This window comes from Gymnoscopelus braueri, assembly GCF_963280865.1.
Source record: "Gymnoscopelus braueri genome assembly, chromosome: 18".
Classification (NCBI taxonomy): Eukaryota; Metazoa; Chordata; class Actinopteri; order Myctophiformes; family Myctophidae; genus Gymnoscopelus; species Gymnoscopelus braueri.
In genome coordinates, this window is record NC_137618.1 from 24,492,004 (window position 1) to 24,510,636 (window position 18,633).

Here is an 18,633-nt window from a genome sequence, read left to right on the forward strand (position 1 = left end):
TGACACAATAGGAGATGCACTCATAATGTCCTTCGCAGCGCAAATGGGTGATGCCGGTTGTATTATGTCACATGGAGACGCATCCTTCCGTACCTGCTGTCTGGTGAGTGATCGTTGATGCGTTGAGTACTTTTGTACACCCGGTTGGGAGGGGGGGGGGGGTGTTCACCACGCCTTCTCTTTGTGGCGTGCTCAGTCAGAATGCTGCCCTAGATGTCCCGCCACGTCCTCGGGGCCGGTGCGCTCCAGTGCTCTGTCTGCAATCCTACTTTACCATCTGAATGATGAAGTGTAGCAGGGACGGTATCATAGGCTATTACCATACAGCTGCTAAGGGCATAGACCTCTGGTCACTGACAGACCGAGGGAGATATAGTGTGAAAACTAAAAAGAATGGAGGTAAGAAAAGAAAAAAAAAGGTTATTACATGTATTTGTACAGTAGCCTCGTCTCTTCGGCTTTGACTGTGCAGTTGCAACGATAAAAGGGAGGCGACTTTAGTTCATGCAGAAGTTTCACTATAATGCTTTTGTGATGTAAATATTTCACTGACATTGATGGTATCTCCATGCAATATCATTAAAAGTTAGATATATTCAGTGTAAGCTACTTCTTCTTCTTTTTTTTTACTTCAATGCATTGTGTTTCGTGCAGTCCTCCCAATGTCCTTGGTGTTGCAGGCTTCAAACACATGCTGACTACCTGGCTTTCCCTAAGTCAGGAGGCGAGATCATTAGCCATGACAACCCTGAAATGTGACTTGGCAGACAATAATGCTTTATGATCAAACAACTTGTCAGTGGCGTCCTGTTGAAATGAAAGAGTGCAAAAAAATAATTCAATAGAGGATCAATCAAATTTCCCCGGCCCAAGTGAGAGAGATTGCTGATGGTGCAGAGAGGGGCTATTCCTCCAGGACATGGGAGTTCATTTGGATATTTGTTCTCCCCCTCATGAATGTTCCATTGCGTGACACCATCTCCCCGCTAATCACATTTCACTGAAAAAGGGGGGATGCTTTTAGGGACGTTGAAAAGAGAGAGGTTCTTTTTAATCTTTGAAATGCCTCAAAAGTGACAGAATGCTTTCTCCTGCCAAGACGTGAGCCTCGGATGGGGAGATAAATATGCTGTGGTCAGCTAAGTGTATCTAGTGAGCAGAGAGGCAAATTTAATAATGCATTATCATTCACTGGCGAAGGTGAAATCTCCCTGTCCATCAGAGGGCTGAGGCCTGTTTCATGTTACCCTTCACTGCAAACGAACAAGTGCTTTACTCAGCCATAGCAGAGATGCACCATAGGCACCAGCGCTCTACTATACATGCTATTTCAGAGTGTCAGGAAAACATGTCCGTTATCAAAGCCATCATCTATTGGACTTGACTGGAGACATTAATGACCGCAGTGCTTATTCTTAACGAATGAATAATAACCTGTCTTTTTTTCTCCTTTCTTTTTTCTCCCTACTTCTTCCTTTTGACAACACGGGGTGCATTTTACATATCTGAGCATCTGCTATTATGCAGATTATGAGAACATATTTACCCGGATGCCCTTGGACAACAACATTAAACAATTATGAAGATTATGTACGATGCAGGAAATTTGCGATTCAAAACAAAACACATCTTCGATGTAGCAACTGTTGCAGTCAGATAAGGTTGACCCTGAATATGTATTTCTGTATTTTTTCAAGACATTTCCGTTGTTTGGGCTGTTTGTATAATTTAGTATTTACATGTAAACAGCAATTAAGTTATGCCAACCAACATGCCGCGACCAGGCACTGCCAAGGTAAACAGCGGCCCTAGCAGTTTGCCACAGTCCATCATGTTTACAGACTTGCAGTGCCGAGTGCTATTTGCAGGCTCTTTTCTTGGCAATGCCTATAAAACACAGCCAATTGGAGGCCGAGCGTTGAGCGTGGTCCCTCTTATCGTCTGGCAGTCTGCTAGCTGACTTGAGGACATTGTGAGTCAAACCTTTAAATTTTCACTCTACTATAATTACGCTCCCTATACTTGAGCTTTTATATCCTTTCACTGAGAAAGTAAATCATTCCTAATAAAGAGAGGAAGAATGGGGGGCGGAGGGAAAAGCGCTTGAAGACTAATTCTCCTCGCTCTCTCCCCCTCTCTGTGCTCCATTCTGCTTTTCTTTTTTTCTTTCCTTTTTTTTTTAAAGCCTTTCTGTGAGTCTTCCAGTCACCTTGACTTTGCAGCAGCAGCCTTATAGAGTCTGTTGCTTATCCTGCCTAACCCCAGCCTGTCAATTAGGTGTTTAAAAATTAATCTCTTTAACTGGAAATACCATGCCAGCTTTCTTCCGTCTGTAAATGAAGTGTTATTAATTCACACGGTGCAAAGCCAATGTTATGAATAATGTTATCAAAACAGATTTCCACACGTTTAACACGTCGCTTCCATTTAAAAACCCCTTAAGTATTTTTATAACTGTGAAACCAGGGCCGCTAATGGATTTGCATCCATTCTTTGAGGGCTCCCTGCACCAGGCACCCACAGAGTGAGTCCTCCTAAGCTGGGCCTTTTAGAGTTTACATTTCCCATTTCCTCTTTAGTTCTTTCATCTTCATTTAAAAGCAGCTCAGTACATCCAGCACTGGATTAGCGCCAGCCAACGTCGCCGCTCGTTCAGCTAGCAACAGAACGGCAGAGCCTCTCCCGGTAGGATTGCAATGCCAAGGCAATGACACCAATGTGTCTCCCCTCCCAAACCCCACTGTAGCTCGGATCTAGCTTCAGGCTATCTGGCCAAGCACACCAAGCTAATACTTGTTCTATTTAAACCTGGTGATTATGAGGGATTTCTTCTCTGTTTGTTTGTTTGTTTGAATGCTTAATTATCAATATGTAATTGGCGTGCGTGTGTGATGTTGGGCGCACGTTCAGTGGCACGTTTTGCTGGTATGCAACATTGCTATCGGGCAGAAACAGGACTCTCCGCTCACTATCAGAGTTAAGCTGCATGAGAAGTTGCGCTAATGAATTAATAACTGCTGAACAAAAGGGAACCAAACAATGAGTGAGAAATAAATGGCTTGATGATTAGTGGGTCAGGAAGATTAGCAGGGTATACCGTACAAATGATCTCCTTTTGAAAGTTGAATGATTCCGGCAAAACACGCGATCAATAGTCGAGGCCAATTTAATCTCTGGGATTCTTCTGTCTGTTCAATAAATGGGCTGGTCAATGGAGGTCAATATGCAAAGACAATCTAAACACCCTCAAAGAGTCGCCCCATGTCCTTCCACAGCTATTATCTCCCTGACAGGTGGGTCTCATAGTCGATAGGTGAGCCATCTCTTCAAGACATCATTATATGCCTTGAGCCATCTCTTAAATTATTTCATTCACTTTAACCACTTATACCCTACACGGTATCTGTTGACCGGGGTCCCCGCTTTTTTCCCTGTACACCAAATCTCTTCGTTGAGAGTAGCCGATCTATAAGCTCACAACACGATGTATTAGGAGCTTGTAGATCGTCTATTTTTGCCAAATGTTCGTCTTTTATGACATGCCCGGAATAGGAACGCTCGGGTTCAGTTGGTTAAAAACCGAGGTTGATTATTGTGACCTCTTACAAGTTCAGTTACCTTACGCCGCTCTCTTTTGACCAACTGTAAGTGATAGGCTCTCTACAAAACACCATTTGGTCTCGGCCAGTGTTCACTTTAAGAGCTCATTTGAAGGTGTGTGCCGGCAGAAACAAAAGTCCTGTAGGCTTTTATGCAGTCATCACAGTCAGCCAAGCCTGTAATCCTCAGAGGTCCGATAATGACATAGCCCCTGCATTTATTACATGGAGGAGAGGAGAGAGGGAAAACGCTGACTTTGAACAAATGAACACCCTGACCTTTATGCAATAAATATGACATGGGCCGCATAAAAAGACAAGATATCTTCCTCCTAAATGGAAGTCAACACTGATTCGCTCCCTTGTTTCCTGCCCTCGTTCTTGCTCTGTATCTGTTTGTCTTTTTCCCCTTTCTATTCCTGTATCTCTCTCTCTGTGTCTCGCTCGCTCTCTCTCTCTCTTTCTCTCTCTCTCTCTCTCTCTCTCTCTCTCTCTCTCTCTCTCTCTCTCTCTCTCTCTCTCTCTCTCTCTCTATCTCTCTCTCTGTCCCGCTCTCTCTCTCTCTGCCTCGTTCATATGACAGTTAGGCAAAATGATGAAATGCTTTTAGAAATGTTTGTGCGATAGTATTGCAATTTATAATGCAAACCACGAATTGCAGTGCATCGAAATCTCTGCTGTAAAAGGTGTGATGTCACAGAATGTTATGGAAAATCATCTCTCATTCTGAGTTAGCTCCTTAAATGTTATCATTAGAGGCGATTTTCGCAACAACAGTGGGTGGCATGAAAGTTATTCTTTATCAAGGACTATGAATAGGCTGTGCCTTTTAAGAGCCCTGACACAGGGCATCAACCCTACTACACTGTATCGCTTGTAATCTCAATGTGATCTCAATTGAGTATTGCGATTGCCTCCTTTTGTCACCTCGTACAGCCTCTCTGACAGTAAAGGATTTATGGTTATTTCCTCCATGCAGCCTGTCCATCTGTGGCTCTATCTTCATATGGCCTTGAGAATATGATTCAATTTATTAAGGCAAAGCAACGGACTCATTACTTCAAAGAGGTGGCGCGCGAGAGAGGGAGAGAGAGAGGGGAGAGAAGTGACACACTGAATTGGTTATTAATGGAAAGGCACAGCCATGGGGCAGTTGAAATTTAATGATATCCTACAAGAAAATATGAGGGTGTCAGTTTCCAAAAAGTCATGCTAAATGTCAACGTTTTAAGGTCTCGGCGCTAATTTTATGCCTGTGCACAGTAATGTTTTTGAGAGCATTTAGGAAACACGGCCCAGTGGCCAGCCTGATTGTCCCGCTCACCTTCTCTCCTTTCTCCAAATGGGTTTGTGCAGCAAGTGATTTCATCTCTAAGTGAAGGGAACATTAGGTGGTTCGCGTGTGTGTGTGCGTGCGTGTGTGTGTGTGTGTGTGTGTGTGTGTGTGTGTGTGTGTGTGTGTGTGTGTGCGCGTGCGTGTGTGTGTGTTGGGGGGGGGGGGGGGGGGGGGCTAGAGCCATAGAGGAAAACACGCGTTTTGATTTTCATGCTGTGATAAGAGAGTGGGAGCCAAATGTTACCTGTTAATCTAGCCCAAACGGACCGGGGCTCTTGACTCCGTCCCCCAGCAGGGATGGGGGGCAAACACTCATTTTCCTCTCTCCGTGATGAAAAGGAAATTAGTTTAAATGCGATGAGGGCACATTAGTGTGTGTTCGGTGCGTAATGAGTGAGCGTACTTTGTGTGTCTGTGTGTTTGGAGGATTGTGTGTTTGTGCGTGTCAGAATGTGTGTTTTGCTCTTCTTCTCTTAGAGTATGCATCACATGAACCCCAACCTGCCCATGTGCACAGCATATGCAGGTGCTAGTCATACCTAAGGAATGTCTCTTCTATGTATCATCACACACATTTCCACAGAATGTTCTCTGTCCACAAACCTGCTTGAGGGGAAGTGACATCATTCTAGGGTTGCACCGTACAGTGCTTCAGTGTGTTCTATCTAGGTACATTTAAAGTGGGGGAAAAATGCACAGTAGACTTCAGTTGCATGTGATTTATTTTGCCATAAACTTGAAGAGGCTCCAAAGTGCAGACATCAGTTGCAAGATAAGCTCTCCTCATGTTTTTTTAAGCAGTCAAATTGCATTCAGCTACTTTTCTCCCCCCGGCTTTCCATCAGTGCATTTGTAACAGCAGATAGATGTTTCCCTTGACAAGATTTTCCAAATCCAATGCTTTAAGTGCAGGTGGAATAATGCTGTGTTAGCCGCTAATGGCCGTCCGAGAGGTCATAACTACTCCATTTGAAGGAGGCTGCCTTCGCCGCAGCGCTGGCAGGTCAAATCAAATGTAATTGTGCAGTGAAAAGCAGCACCTTGCTTTGTGTCGGCTGCGCTGACAACCGCCAGGTTTAGCATTCAGTTCTCCTGCTGGGAGGAACACAGGTTTGCAAGGACAAAGGCTTCACCTGTCAATATATCACACTGCCTGGCTAGCCAAATGTAGCCCTGCTCTCTCTCTCTCTCTCTCTCTCTCTCTCTCTCTCTCTCTCTCTCTCTCTCTCTCTCTCTCTCTCTCTCTCTCTCTCTCTCTCTGCCCCCCCCTCCTCCTCTTCCTTTGAGTCTGTTTCACGTATCTGTCCATCCATCTTCTGTCTTTCACCATCTATCTCTCGTTCAGCGTCTGAATCCTTCCTCCTCTTGTCTCTATCTTTTTGTATCTTCCTCTCCTCTCCTCTCCGCTCCCTCTCCCAGCCCCTCCGTATGAGGGCTCTGCTGAAATGTCCTGGGGGACCCAGATTCAAACACAGGAACCAGAAACATATGGCACATTTTCAACTCCCAAGGTCAATTACAGCTATTTATCCAGAGATTGCAGCTAAATTTCCCAAGGTTTCCTCTAGATTTACAGCAGATTGCAACGCATGTCTGTCACATTTTAAATCAGGCCAGTTTTCCGTTTGCTTCCCTCTCCGCTCCCCGCGACTCTCCGTCAAATATTTCAAAAGGCTTTCAAGTGGGTTTTAGACATGTTTTATCTCCGGTTATCATGTGCCCCATCTTTTTTTCCTGAGTCTCGCTAGGTCCAAGTGCCGCGTGCAACACAAATCTAATAACATGTAAATTGGAGATAAGCCCAGATCCCTCCAAGTGATATTTTTTACATTCATAGTTTGTCAAGTCAATTCCTGGGCCCCTGTTTTAGCAGCACAACACATGAGGAGTGAGAAAATTAACTGGATAGGTGATTCATCATTGCTAGCACACTGTCAAGGACTCCCTCTGCAGCTATTGAGAACAGGGTGGAGGAGGAGGATGCTGAGGGGGGGTGGGGGGCGCGCGTTGTTTTAAATTATGGCATTTCATTCAGAATGCATTGTATTTACAGCGGCCCATTTTTATTTGTGGCTCCTATTATCCGCCGAAACAGTTGTGCGTGAAATGTTATTTGTGACAAGGGGTGACCTGGCCGGTGTTTTTCCATACAGTAAGTATTTCATAGTCGGTGTGGGGGGGGGGTAGGGGGGGGGGGACTTAACTGTGCCTTTACCGTGTGCACGAAAAAAGCACAAGAGCCTGTCACAGCTGCTGTTGGCAGCCAGGCTAGCGGAGAAATATCACCTGGAAACAGAGCACTCCATTCCACGGGCCCCCATCACTCCAACGCCTGTCGCTGTAATTAAGTTGAAGTCAATGATTCTGGATGCGATGGTGAGAAATAAACATGCGAACACATGCCAGCGTTCACAGCCAGACACATGGAGAGAGAGGTGGTGCTGAGGACGGAGAGGGGGGGCATGAAGGGAAAAGAGCAGCATTGGTATAGCATGCGGGGGGAAAGCCTGCATGCAGGTCTAGATCATGTTCTTTCGAATGTACATTTGAGCTTCATTAAAGCCAGTAGTGATTATATTGATTGAATTAGCCGTTTATTAACTTTCCCATCTCTTTTTTTTTCTGAAAGTGCCGGTATTTATGCATAGCTCCTGGTGGAAATGTTATCTGACAAGGGGTTGCTGTTTTGTAGTTGGAGTCTGTCGAACAAAACACGCTGTTTGCTTTTCCCAGAGCATGACAGGTTGTTTCCCCTGCAACAAAGCCATCAAATATTCCGTGTGATCCAACGTTGTGTTGGAGGGGGAGGCCTGCTGAGTGGGAAGCCGGAGTTTGTTAAAGCAATGATTTATGATTAATGCCAACATTAAATAAGGGACAAAGTGCCTACAGTACAAATCAATTACAAAGCTACAACGGTAGACCTTTCCCCAAGGTCTACTAACGTCTGTGGTTGTTATGCTGATTTTATTGGAGGTAATATGGCAGAGGGTGATGCATGCACCTACTACGCACAATACGTCTACATCAGCACGATTGGGAGGGCAAAGCGTAATGCCTTTGATCTTTGATTAGCTATTTTATTGAGATAAAACAGGAGTGTGATACTGCAGCACAGCAGGAGGAGAAGTTTTTTTCTTTCTTTCTTTCTTTTACGTGCCCACCCCAACGCCCTCGTTGAAACGCAGAAGGGAATGCACCAAACAAAACAAATTACCACAGGAGTGGCTTCTTAAAAGTAGGCAATTCATTATTTTTATGAAGTTAAATTATAAACAAATTTTAATCCATTAGGCAACCATCCATTCTAATTAATCAACAGGAGCGAACTCCATCTGAAAAAGGAGAAAGGTTGTTTACTCTCTCCACGGACCAGCGGTGCATATTTCACCATCTTCCCTTTGCAGAGAGAGAGAGAGAGAGAGAGAGAGAGAGAGAGAGAGAGAGAGAGAGGAAAGAAGGAAAAAAAACACACACACACTCCAAATCAGAAACCTAAACTGTGAATCTGAACACTCGACTTTTGGCGAGTGCATGTTTCCAGGGCATTTGCAGATGCTTGAAATAATCTCCAATGTTTTTGCTCAATCTGCTCTGAGGATGGGTGAAATAAATACTTTAAACTAATTAATGTAAGACCAGCTGTTCCCACCACTTGGCTGGCGTTGGTGAATATTGATGGAGGGAGGGAGGGAAGGAGGTGGAGGCAGAGCTGCTCGGCTCCACTCTGTTTGTACAAGAGTCAGGCCGCCACATAAACACGTATGAATACTGGATGAGAGTGGAGCGGGCGACTGTGCACAGCACCACGCTACAAATTGCCAAATTAGATTAACAATTAAACAGCCGATGGTGCAAAAAGGTCCTGTAGTCTTTTTTTTTTTTTTTACTATTTATGTGTTTTAAACAAAAATGTGGAACTTTTTTTAGTGAATACATTTATATTTAACCAATCTGTATGGTAGAGTATATTGTTAATACAATATAACTAGTACATCTGCAGTGGTTGGAGGTGGTCTTCCTGCTCTTCTGTAGACCCTGTGTTCAGGTAGTGTCACTACGGGTTGACAAGGGGTATTGCCCCCAAGTTCAAATGGTAATATCTGTCCTGTCCAAGTGGAAGTTCCGTCTTAGCTCATTGGTAGAAATGTTGTTCCCCTGTGTGGGAGACCCGGGTTCAAATCCCGGGAAGGACATAAATTGCAGGGATTGCAGCTTTAATAAACTGTCTGTGAGGTGGACGGAGGACGTTTACCAATTGGGAAACCCCAGACAGGTCTTACAACTGAAGAGGCAAGTAGCACTGTCTCACTTAAAGGTCCAGGAAATCTGCGTATCTGTCCATTCATCCGCCTGTCTATCAGTCTGCGAGTCGGTCCGTCTCTGTGTCTTTATTTGCACGTGCCTACATGGGTCTGCATATCGGCCTGTCTTTCTTGCATCTCTTTCTTTCTCTGCATCTCTGTCTTTCTCTACCCTCCACCACACACACACACACACACACACACACACACACACACACGCACACACCCCCAGAGGCCTGGTGGAGAGGCTGGACAGCAGATGGCAGGGCTCTGCCCCTCTGCCGGTGATGAATGGAGGATGATGTCATCTCAGGTTTGACAGGCACCCGTGCGTGCGTACACAAAGGAAGCGCAAGCCTCTGGGGTCGACGTGCGGGGCCTGCTTCTGATTTTTGGAATCGCCATGACATCTCTTAAATGGGAAAAGCTGGATTTATGTCCTGCTATATATTGTTTAACCCCTCGCTCAAGCCTCGAGAGGAGAAACAATACACTAGACTCTCACAAGAAGCAGAACCGCTATGCTTCTGAGAGCTGGGATTGGCTTTTTTCTCGTTCTTTTTTTTTTACGGATCAATACAGATCTGTTCGTCGCTACTGGTCACTTAGAGTCAGGGTCACTGTTTCTCAGGCTATATAGCCTATATGGTTGCCTTCTATCTATCTGTGAATGATTATGAAAAATGTGAAGTTTTCAAACTGCACAATAAAATCCTCAGTGTAAAACTGAGGATTTGACTTTGTCAGGATAAAAATATATGAATGGTTGCTAATATATATATTTTCTTTTGTTATTTCCAGATGATAACCCGATGTGCACCCCAACAGCAAGAGACAGCTATGAGAGGTTGTCATTTGCCGGACAGGCTCTGCCCCCCGGCTTCCCCTCGCCCTTCCTCTTCCCCGACGGTCTGTCATCGATAGAGACCCTACTCACCAACATACAGGTAGCTTCCACTTTAAAATACGCAGTGTTCATTTAACTGGGAGAATGTATAAATGGAGCCATTTTGTTCCATTTGTATGCTCTCAGCGATAAATTAACTATAGCATTTACCGTGATCCTTGTTTTACACGTGTTCCACACATGTTGTAGGCTGTTCCTATACAATCACTCCTGTTACAACAATAGAAAGCCACCAATGGTATATTCACTGGTAAGTTTGTTAAACCAATACAGTGTTATCACTATTTACTAGTACGCACACAGGTTCCGTCAATAGAATTCTTAACTGATATATGCAACCAATCCACTTACTGTAGCTACTTACTAATACCAAAGCAGATCACACCAATAGAAGGATCTCTATACTGCCATACAGGTGTACATTTCACTGTAGAGTGCTGAAGTTTGTAGTATAGTTATAAAACAAGGAAACGAGTTTGCATTTTTGCCCTTCTGGTTCCCTCAGCTCGAAGTCTTTGGTTTTTTTAATGGGTTTTTGATTAGATGCCGGAAATAAGGTCTGTGGTTAACACAAGCTTAATAAGAGATTTTCACGTTTTGATCTACCACATAAAATAAGTCATTGAATACCCCACTTTTATGTCTCAGGCGATTGCTAACAAGTGGCGAAGTGAGACTGCAGAGGTTGTCGGGGGCATTACACATCATCACGCCGAACTCACAAGCTCGGTGGTGACGTTGATATCCTGTGGCCGTGGTGTAGTTTGTCTATAGCCTAACCTTATTCTGGTGATTGCATTTAAACTTAAACAATTGTAAACGGGGTGTTTATCTTGCTGAACAAAATGTGTAAGTATCATAAACTGTTATTAGCCACAGAGCTTTCGGCAATAATCCATAATCCAATGTAAAAATTCTATGGTCTTTTTCTTGAGGAAAGCATGAAGATGCTACAGTATATTCCTCCTTCCTTCCACCTACAAAAATAGGTCATCATCCCTGGACCGCTAACAGGTTTGGGGAAGGCGAACCGTGGAGACACTCCCTAAACTCTAGGAGGCACACGCGTTTAAATTTGACCTCCACAATATCCTGCACCCAATACACTAAACCCACACTTTTTAAGACCTTGCAACTTAGTCTCTGTGTAAATCTGCAGACCTTGACAGCGTTCCTCTCCTCAGAGTGCCATTTAGGCTTCAATGCAAACACCCCCAGTCAGAAAGATGAATGTATTTGCCTTGTGTGTGAGTGTAATGATGTGTATACAGCACTGCCCTTCTCGTTACACCCGGTACGGTTTGGCATCAGAGTCCCTGCGTCTCCTTTGGCTCCTGTGCGATAATTAGAAAGCCACACGTTGTAAAACCCTCTCCAACTCCCAGCACTCCGCTAAGTCATCTCTGATAATGATCTCTGCGTTGAATATTTATATACAAATCAACAAAATGAAGCCGAGCGGAAAATTAAGATAAAGCAACTTAGTATAAATTGGGGTCACGAGAATCAACAATTAGTAAGATATAGCCTGCTGCATTTGGTGTAATTGCACGTCGATGGGGAATAGTTGTCGCCAAGACGGCATGCGGTACTATACGGTTGTGTCCTTAATTTATCCTCTGTTGTACAACGTGTCATGCACCTGAAATAGCAGATCTACAAGCTCACAACCTGTCACGACACGATGCGGCACATTGTGAGCTATTAGATGGTGTACTTTTGCCGCATGACACCGGGGCACAACGAAGTATAACAGGCTTATGATTCAGAGAGCCGTACCTTCCAATTGTCAAGAAGGTCTTAGGAGTGTTGGCTCTGTGACTGATATATTATGGCATTTGCATTACCCACTCAAGCTGTTTCTTGTAAGGAGCTTACACATGCAAATGCAAAATCTGATATATCTCTACCAATCCAGTTGCGGCTGACATCCCCTTACTTAGAGGAAAGCAGGTACAAGAGGTTCAACAGATATCACAATGGAGGGAGAGGGCTCAAAGTGTGAGGGTCAAGCTGTGGCCCTCACACCATACAGACCCCTCATACTCTTCTCAGTGGACATGAGCTATTTTCGTGATGGCAAAAATTCAACTTAACCAGCCGTATGAAAGTTCAACATGTTTTGCACCTGCTATGTCAGGACTTGACAGAGCGGAACAAGTCTCCTCTCTGGGCTGGCTCCTGTAGTCTCTCGCTGCATGTCACGGCTTTGACCAAAAGGGGTCAGACAAACCCGGCACTCATCGCTTCTGTTATTCATTATTCAACTGATTAAAACCAATCGTTGGCTTTTTTTTCTCTTTCTTTTTTTAATTGATGGTGTTTCCTCACTCGCTGCCACTGACGTCTTTAGAATTGACCATAGAGAGATGAAAAGCACAGTGGTATGACAGTAATATGCCTGAAAGGGATCACATATCACCAGCCGTGTTTTGTCCCTGCGTGATTCTCCAGTCCTGTGGGCAGTACAAAGCAGTGCTGTGACATACTTTAACTGTGGCTTGCTGTCATTTCATCTTGAAGCTCTTAACACATTCCATGCCAGAGTTTAATCTCATAATGTACTCACCAGTGCCAGCGTTTTATTGTTGTTTTTTTGTTTTTATCATGTCGCCACAGACCTCGCTAAATAAGTTAAAAGTGCGCGTTCATTTGGTTCTAAACACACAGCGGATCCGTGAGAAACGTCCAGCGAAAACAGTTTCCAAATGCGAGCCGCCATCTTGAAGCTACAGCCGATACACGCTAAACAGTGATCAGCGAGGAGAAAAACAACAAACCGAGAAAATCGAGTTTTAAACAGGATCCCAGACAGGAAGCGGATACGATCGAAAAAACCGGAACCCGAATAATTCCGTTTCCGACCGAAAACCGGAAACGGAAATGGATCAAAAAAATTCGGAAAGTGCACCTTGGGCGATTAACATGGGAATCGGCGGTTCGCGTAGATCTACGCGACTGGCACGCTGCGGCTTTAAATAGGTTCGCGTAGATCTACGCGATTGGCATTCAATGTGTTAAATAGCTCACATCTCTCTCGCTCTCTCTCTCTCTCTCTTGTCTTTCTCGCTCCCCCTCCTCCTCTCCTCCCATTTCCTGTGTCTGTATGTATATGTGTGTGTATACATCTGTGCCTGGGTGTTCTTATACCTGTGTGTGTGTGCGTGCGCGTGCGTGCGTGCTTGTGTGTGTGTGTGCACAGGGCCTGCTGAAAGTGGCGATTGACAACGCTCGGGCTCAGGAGAAGCAGGTGCAGCTGGAGAAGACAGAGCTGAAGATGGAGCTGTTCAGAGAGAGGGAGCTCAGGGAGACCCTGGAGAAGCAGCTCGCTGTGGAGCAGAAGAACAGAGGTACTCCTGATCACTGCCTGCTACTGTATGTGTGTGTGTGTGTGTGTGTGTGTGTGCGCGTCTGAGTGTGTGGGTGGGTGGTATGAGTGCTGTGGTGTGATGTCTGAGTGGATGAATGAATATATCTGTAGGGACTGTGTGTGTGTGTGTGTGTGTGTGTGTGTGTGTGTGTGTGTGTGTGTGTGTGTGTGTGTGTGTGTGCGTGTCCGTGTGCGTGTGCGTGTCGTACACATACCTGCGTGCGCATGTGTCTGGTTGTTTGTGCGCGCATGCGTGTGTGTATGTTTGTGTACAACATCATACCACAGCACACACACACACAAAAAACGTCTAATTTAGAAAGACAACACCAATCAAATCACAAATGCATACTGTACACTAACATGAACAAATAATGAACAGGTTCAAACACACATGCGGTACAGTAAGACAAGTGTATACGTGTGTTTCTTTGATGCAGCTTACAACGATCCACACGTCTCCCTGCACACCCACCCTAATTAGAAATACATATTAGGATATCAAAATAAATGTCTTAAGAGTCTTTGCCAACAATGGCGAGGCAAAATTTACTTCACTTAATGGTCTCATGTTCTATGCATCAGCTTTGTATGATTAATGCAAGACGTATATTGAATGAGAAAAATTCATGAAAAATATCCCTAATAAATGTTTCAGTTTGTTTTAACTCCCCGTAGCAGTTTGCTAAACAGCACCCACCCAGTATATGCTCAGCCCTTTTCTTTTTAATTTTATTAATTTATTTTCTGCTTTGTTAACCGGCATTTGTGACTGAAGTGGCTTTTCTAGATGGGTGTAATGGATTTAGTTACAAAAATAAGATAAATCTTGAATCTTTAACCAAATTCACATGGTGGTCAATTTGCTCTTAAGGTCCTTACACAACAGGGGAGGATTTTCCTTTCTTTGCGATTAATTTGTCCGAAAAAATGTGTCCGTATTTTTTAACTGTTTAACTGAGTACATTCACACAGAACGCGAATATAACTTAATTTATTAACTTAATTAATTTATATTCGGAACCAGGGCGACTTTTTTGAGCTGCCGCACTTTAAATAAAGGCATTGACCTGTATAAGTGAGGCATCAGCTATATTAATAGTTTTTATGCTAAATATTCATCAGCGAGTATTTAGCGCTTTCATATTATTTATCATGCCCCCGGCGTGTAAAGGCCTTTACTTCATAATACTCAGGAGGTGGAAATCCCCACCCCCTCCAAGTATGAAGTAAGAGCAAAATGGCTGATGTGTGTCAATATTAATTTTAATATATAATAACTACCATTGCAAAAAAAACAAAAAACATAATAAAGAAATGTCAGGTAGGTGCTCGGGTGGTGCAGTGGTTAAGTACCGCAGTGCATCCGGCTTTGTCGAGCGTTTATACCATAGAGTTAAAAATAACAGAGAGGGCACCGGATATCGCCTCCCATCCACTTGCATTGAGTTGCTCACCCAGCGCATGAGGCGAAATCACCCCTTCTTCCGGGTTGGAAAGTGTGATGGGCGTAGCCTATTTGGGGCCACTGTGTCACAGAAGTGACGCGTTTTACGTCACAGAGGTGGGCGGCCCCATGCGCAAGCTTGTGCGCAAGCTCGTGAGTCGAGCCCATTGGTCGAAACCGTTTTCGCTCGTACATTGTGCAGTGGCCCCATCCGTTTAAGCTGCAGTACCTATGAATGGCCAGCATGTCCAATGCGCTTCAATGCAACCACTGGGTTCTGGGGGCTCGGTTTATACAAGGATAAGGATAATTCCTTTTAACAGGACGTTCATGAAAGTCCTTGCGGGCTTGTTTCCAATGAGGGCCTGTGAGCAATTAGGGGTTAAGAGTCTTGCTCAGGGAGAAATTTCATTTCATCGACACATATGCTGGCGTGGCTAAATTGGGGAGAAAAAGGGGCAAAGAAAATGACATTTCAATGTCATCTAACTTGTCGGATTTTCAGAAAACAAATCCTCAAATACTCGTACTGTACCTGCAATAGATTAATGCAATGTGGATGCAGCCTCTCCTTGACAGACACTTCCCCTCTCCCCTCCTCCCCACTCTACTCGCAGCGATCGTACAGAAGCGTCTGAAGAAGGAGAAGAAGGCCAAGAGGAAACTGCAGGAGGCGCTGGAGTACGAGTCCAAGAGGAGAGAAATGGCCGAGCAGATGACTCTCAAACAGCCATCGCCCGCCGACAGCATGCGCTCGCTTAACGGTCAGACCACTCTTCACGCAGCCACAGCGCCACATTTATGCAGTGGTGGAAAAAGTACTTACATGTTTTGCTTAAGTAAAAGTATCAATACTGCAATGTAGATATACAGTACTCTGTTACAAGTAGATGTCCGGAATTCAAAATGTACTTGAGGAAAAGTACAAAAGTAAAAGTGCTCATTCTGCAGAATGTCCCATTTCACCAGTTCAAAATGTATAAAAAAATCGAATGGCCGAAATATATATATAGGGCTGAAGTGGTACTGTGTTTTGTAATAGTAATCAAAATCTACAAAGTCACTGGTAACTGAAGTTTTCATATAATTGTAGTGTAGTAAAAGTACAATATTTTCCTCTGAGATGTAGTGGGGTAAAATTATTGAAAATTGTAAATACTGCAGAAAGTAGAAAATACCTCAAAAAGGGTTATTTCACTTTCAAAAAAAATTGGGTCATTTTATCATCTACTCAGGCTTTTGTGAGCCCCCAGACCGTTTTTAAGTTGCTTGATTCAGTATTTAGATATTTGATATTCATTTTATCAGACACGCCCCCTTCCTATACAAACCCATTATAACTTCAAACTCAATTTTTAACATGTTAAATTAATCGAAAACACCCGTCCTTGGTTCTGGTGACTCACCCTGCCCTCCTAATACGTGAGGGGCCGTGTTTTTTCGACTACTTTTTTTATTTATTTTTTATTTATTTTTTATTGTATTCAATTTTTTTTCATTTTCCCAAAAAAATATTAAAAATAAATGAAAAAAGTTATTAAAAAAACACTGCCACTAACACTCGCGTATTAGGAGGGCAGGGTGAGTCACCAGAACCAAGGACGGGTGTTTTCGATGAATCTAACAGAGTTAGAGTTTGAAGTTATAATGGGTTTGTATAGGAAGGGGGCATGTCTGATAAAATGAATATCAAATATCTAAATACTGAATCAAGCAACTTAAAAACGGTCAGGGGGGCTCACAAAAGCCTGAGTAGATGATAAAATGACCCAAAGTTTTTTTGAAAGTGAAATATCCCTTTAAGTACAGTACTTGAGTAAATGTACTTAGTTACTTTCCACCACTGCATGTATGCTTAGTTTATATGCCGTTGCATGCCGGTGTTGGCACGTCACACGCCAAAAGATTGCCCGTCTAGAAGCTCACAACGGGTCGGTATGCGACATCAGGCTTTAGCCTTCAATGTTTTCTCACATAATCAATATTGTCTATCTTCCACCGTTTGGTCAGTCAGTCAAATCTTTTTTTTAATAAATTACCAATTATTTTCAAAATGATCAATTATTATCAATGTTTCCCCCCCAGAGGCTACTATCCAAATGTATACTCCATCATACGATGGTGTGACTCGCCAAAACGAACAGATTTTCAAGCTATAACAACTCATCGCGTTTTAGCTCTTTTTTTTCACAATTTTCAATTGTAGGGGCCTATGGCTTCGCCAATACATTGCTTCTCGTTTTGAATGAAAGATGCAGTTAAAGTAGTAGCGCTGATGGGTTGATGTCAGAGGTGTTTAACTGAGGTGATCCCTCTCCTCTCCCAGATTCTCTGACCCCTGAGATGGAGAGTGACCGCAGCAGTGGAAGAACAGATGCTGAAAGGACAATACAAGGTACAGGGGCTCAGATGAGACTATAAATCTCTCTCTCTTTCTCTCTCTCTCTCTTTCTCTCTCTGTCACACACACACACACACACACACACACACACACACACACACACACACACACACACACACACACACACACACACACACACACACACACACACACACACACACACACACACACACACACACACACACACACTATTTCACTCTGTCTTCTCTAGATTCCACACATGGATGTGAGTGTACCCACATGCACACACGCGCACGCACGTCGCACGTGCGCACAAACACCACTGTGAACATTAGTTTGTGTGCCTGCTGTTAGGCTACACAGCTCACCATCTGGGCCGCAGCACTAGGTCAAGATCATTGCCTTTCTGCAGACATAATATTGTTCTTTGACTACACTTTTTTAATGGCAGTGCTGCCTTTTGAATTCAGATAGTTTTAGTTGAGAAAGACGGCTATAGGAGAGAGGTGAATCGGAGGAAATGATCACAGAGATGGAGTGAAGGAGATGTTTTGTTTACAGCTCAAGAAGCATTAATGAGCCATAAAGCCATGAAAAGCATTGGAAATGCCCCCTTTGATAGTAATAAAAGGAACAAATCAATCCATTTTATGAATAAGCCGTGTACATTTTTAACGGTCGGTTTGTTTGTTAGCCTTGGGGGTGCAGTATGTGTTTGGGGAAGGTGGTGTGCAGGCGATAACCTCTGTAGGCTCTCCGCTATCTGTGTTTACCCAGATACAAGACACCTTGCAGAGGTTGAACATCCTCATTATTATTAGAACTTCTTCCTCTAATATGCCTCTGTGGCGTCTGCTCAGAACTCTCCTTATCACTAAGAAAGGTCCTAATTTATCTTGGAAAATACTCCATGTAATGTACTTTGAAAAGTGGAAAATTTTCATCTTTGTAATTGTAATAATCCAGGGCCCCCTTTTAACTCTTTAATGTTTGAACTGATATGTTGTTAAAGTAGCGTAAAAAGAAATAATCAGGCAAATTGTGCTATAAAGAAATGATGACTCCTCCTTAATTAAATGTCATTCCGTTACTGCAGGGATCTGAAGGGGTTGGCCGTCCAAAAAAAGGAAGTCCATATGTCATCATTTATCCAAAAAGATAACTTCCGGATACAGCCCAATTATAATTCTACCCCCTATTTCATACCAAGTTAGTATATTTAGCAACTCTAATTTCTAACATTTCGCAGTAATGTGGAGCAATTCCACCCTTTGTAGTATAATCGTTTCAAATTGAACGTCTTCAAGT

The 18,633-nt window shown here is 43.6% G+C and overlaps 1 protein-coding gene across 11 annotated transcripts in view; it reads left to right on the forward strand.

Annotated features, from left to right (window-relative positions):
• Positions 1-18,633, forward strand: part of dachd (dachshund d) — a 133,441-nt gene that overhangs the window by 108,455 nt on the left and 6,353 nt on the right. For 6 of the 11 annotated variants that reach the window (XM_080412554.1, XM_080412553.1, XM_080412548.1 and 3 more), the window contains 4 exons: positions 10,041-10,186; positions 13,349-13,496; positions 15,581-15,781; positions 17,290-17,358. In XM_080412554.1, coding sequence (XP_080268680.1) covers positions 10,041-10,186; positions 13,349-13,496; positions 15,581-15,781; positions 17,290-17,358 — 564 coding nt within the window. The remainder of the gene's footprint in view (positions 1-10,040; positions 10,187-13,348; positions 13,497-15,580; positions 15,782-17,289; positions 17,359-18,633) is intronic. The other 5 variants (XM_080412545.1, XM_080412546.1, XM_080412552.1 and 2 more) reach the window with 1 other exon arrangement.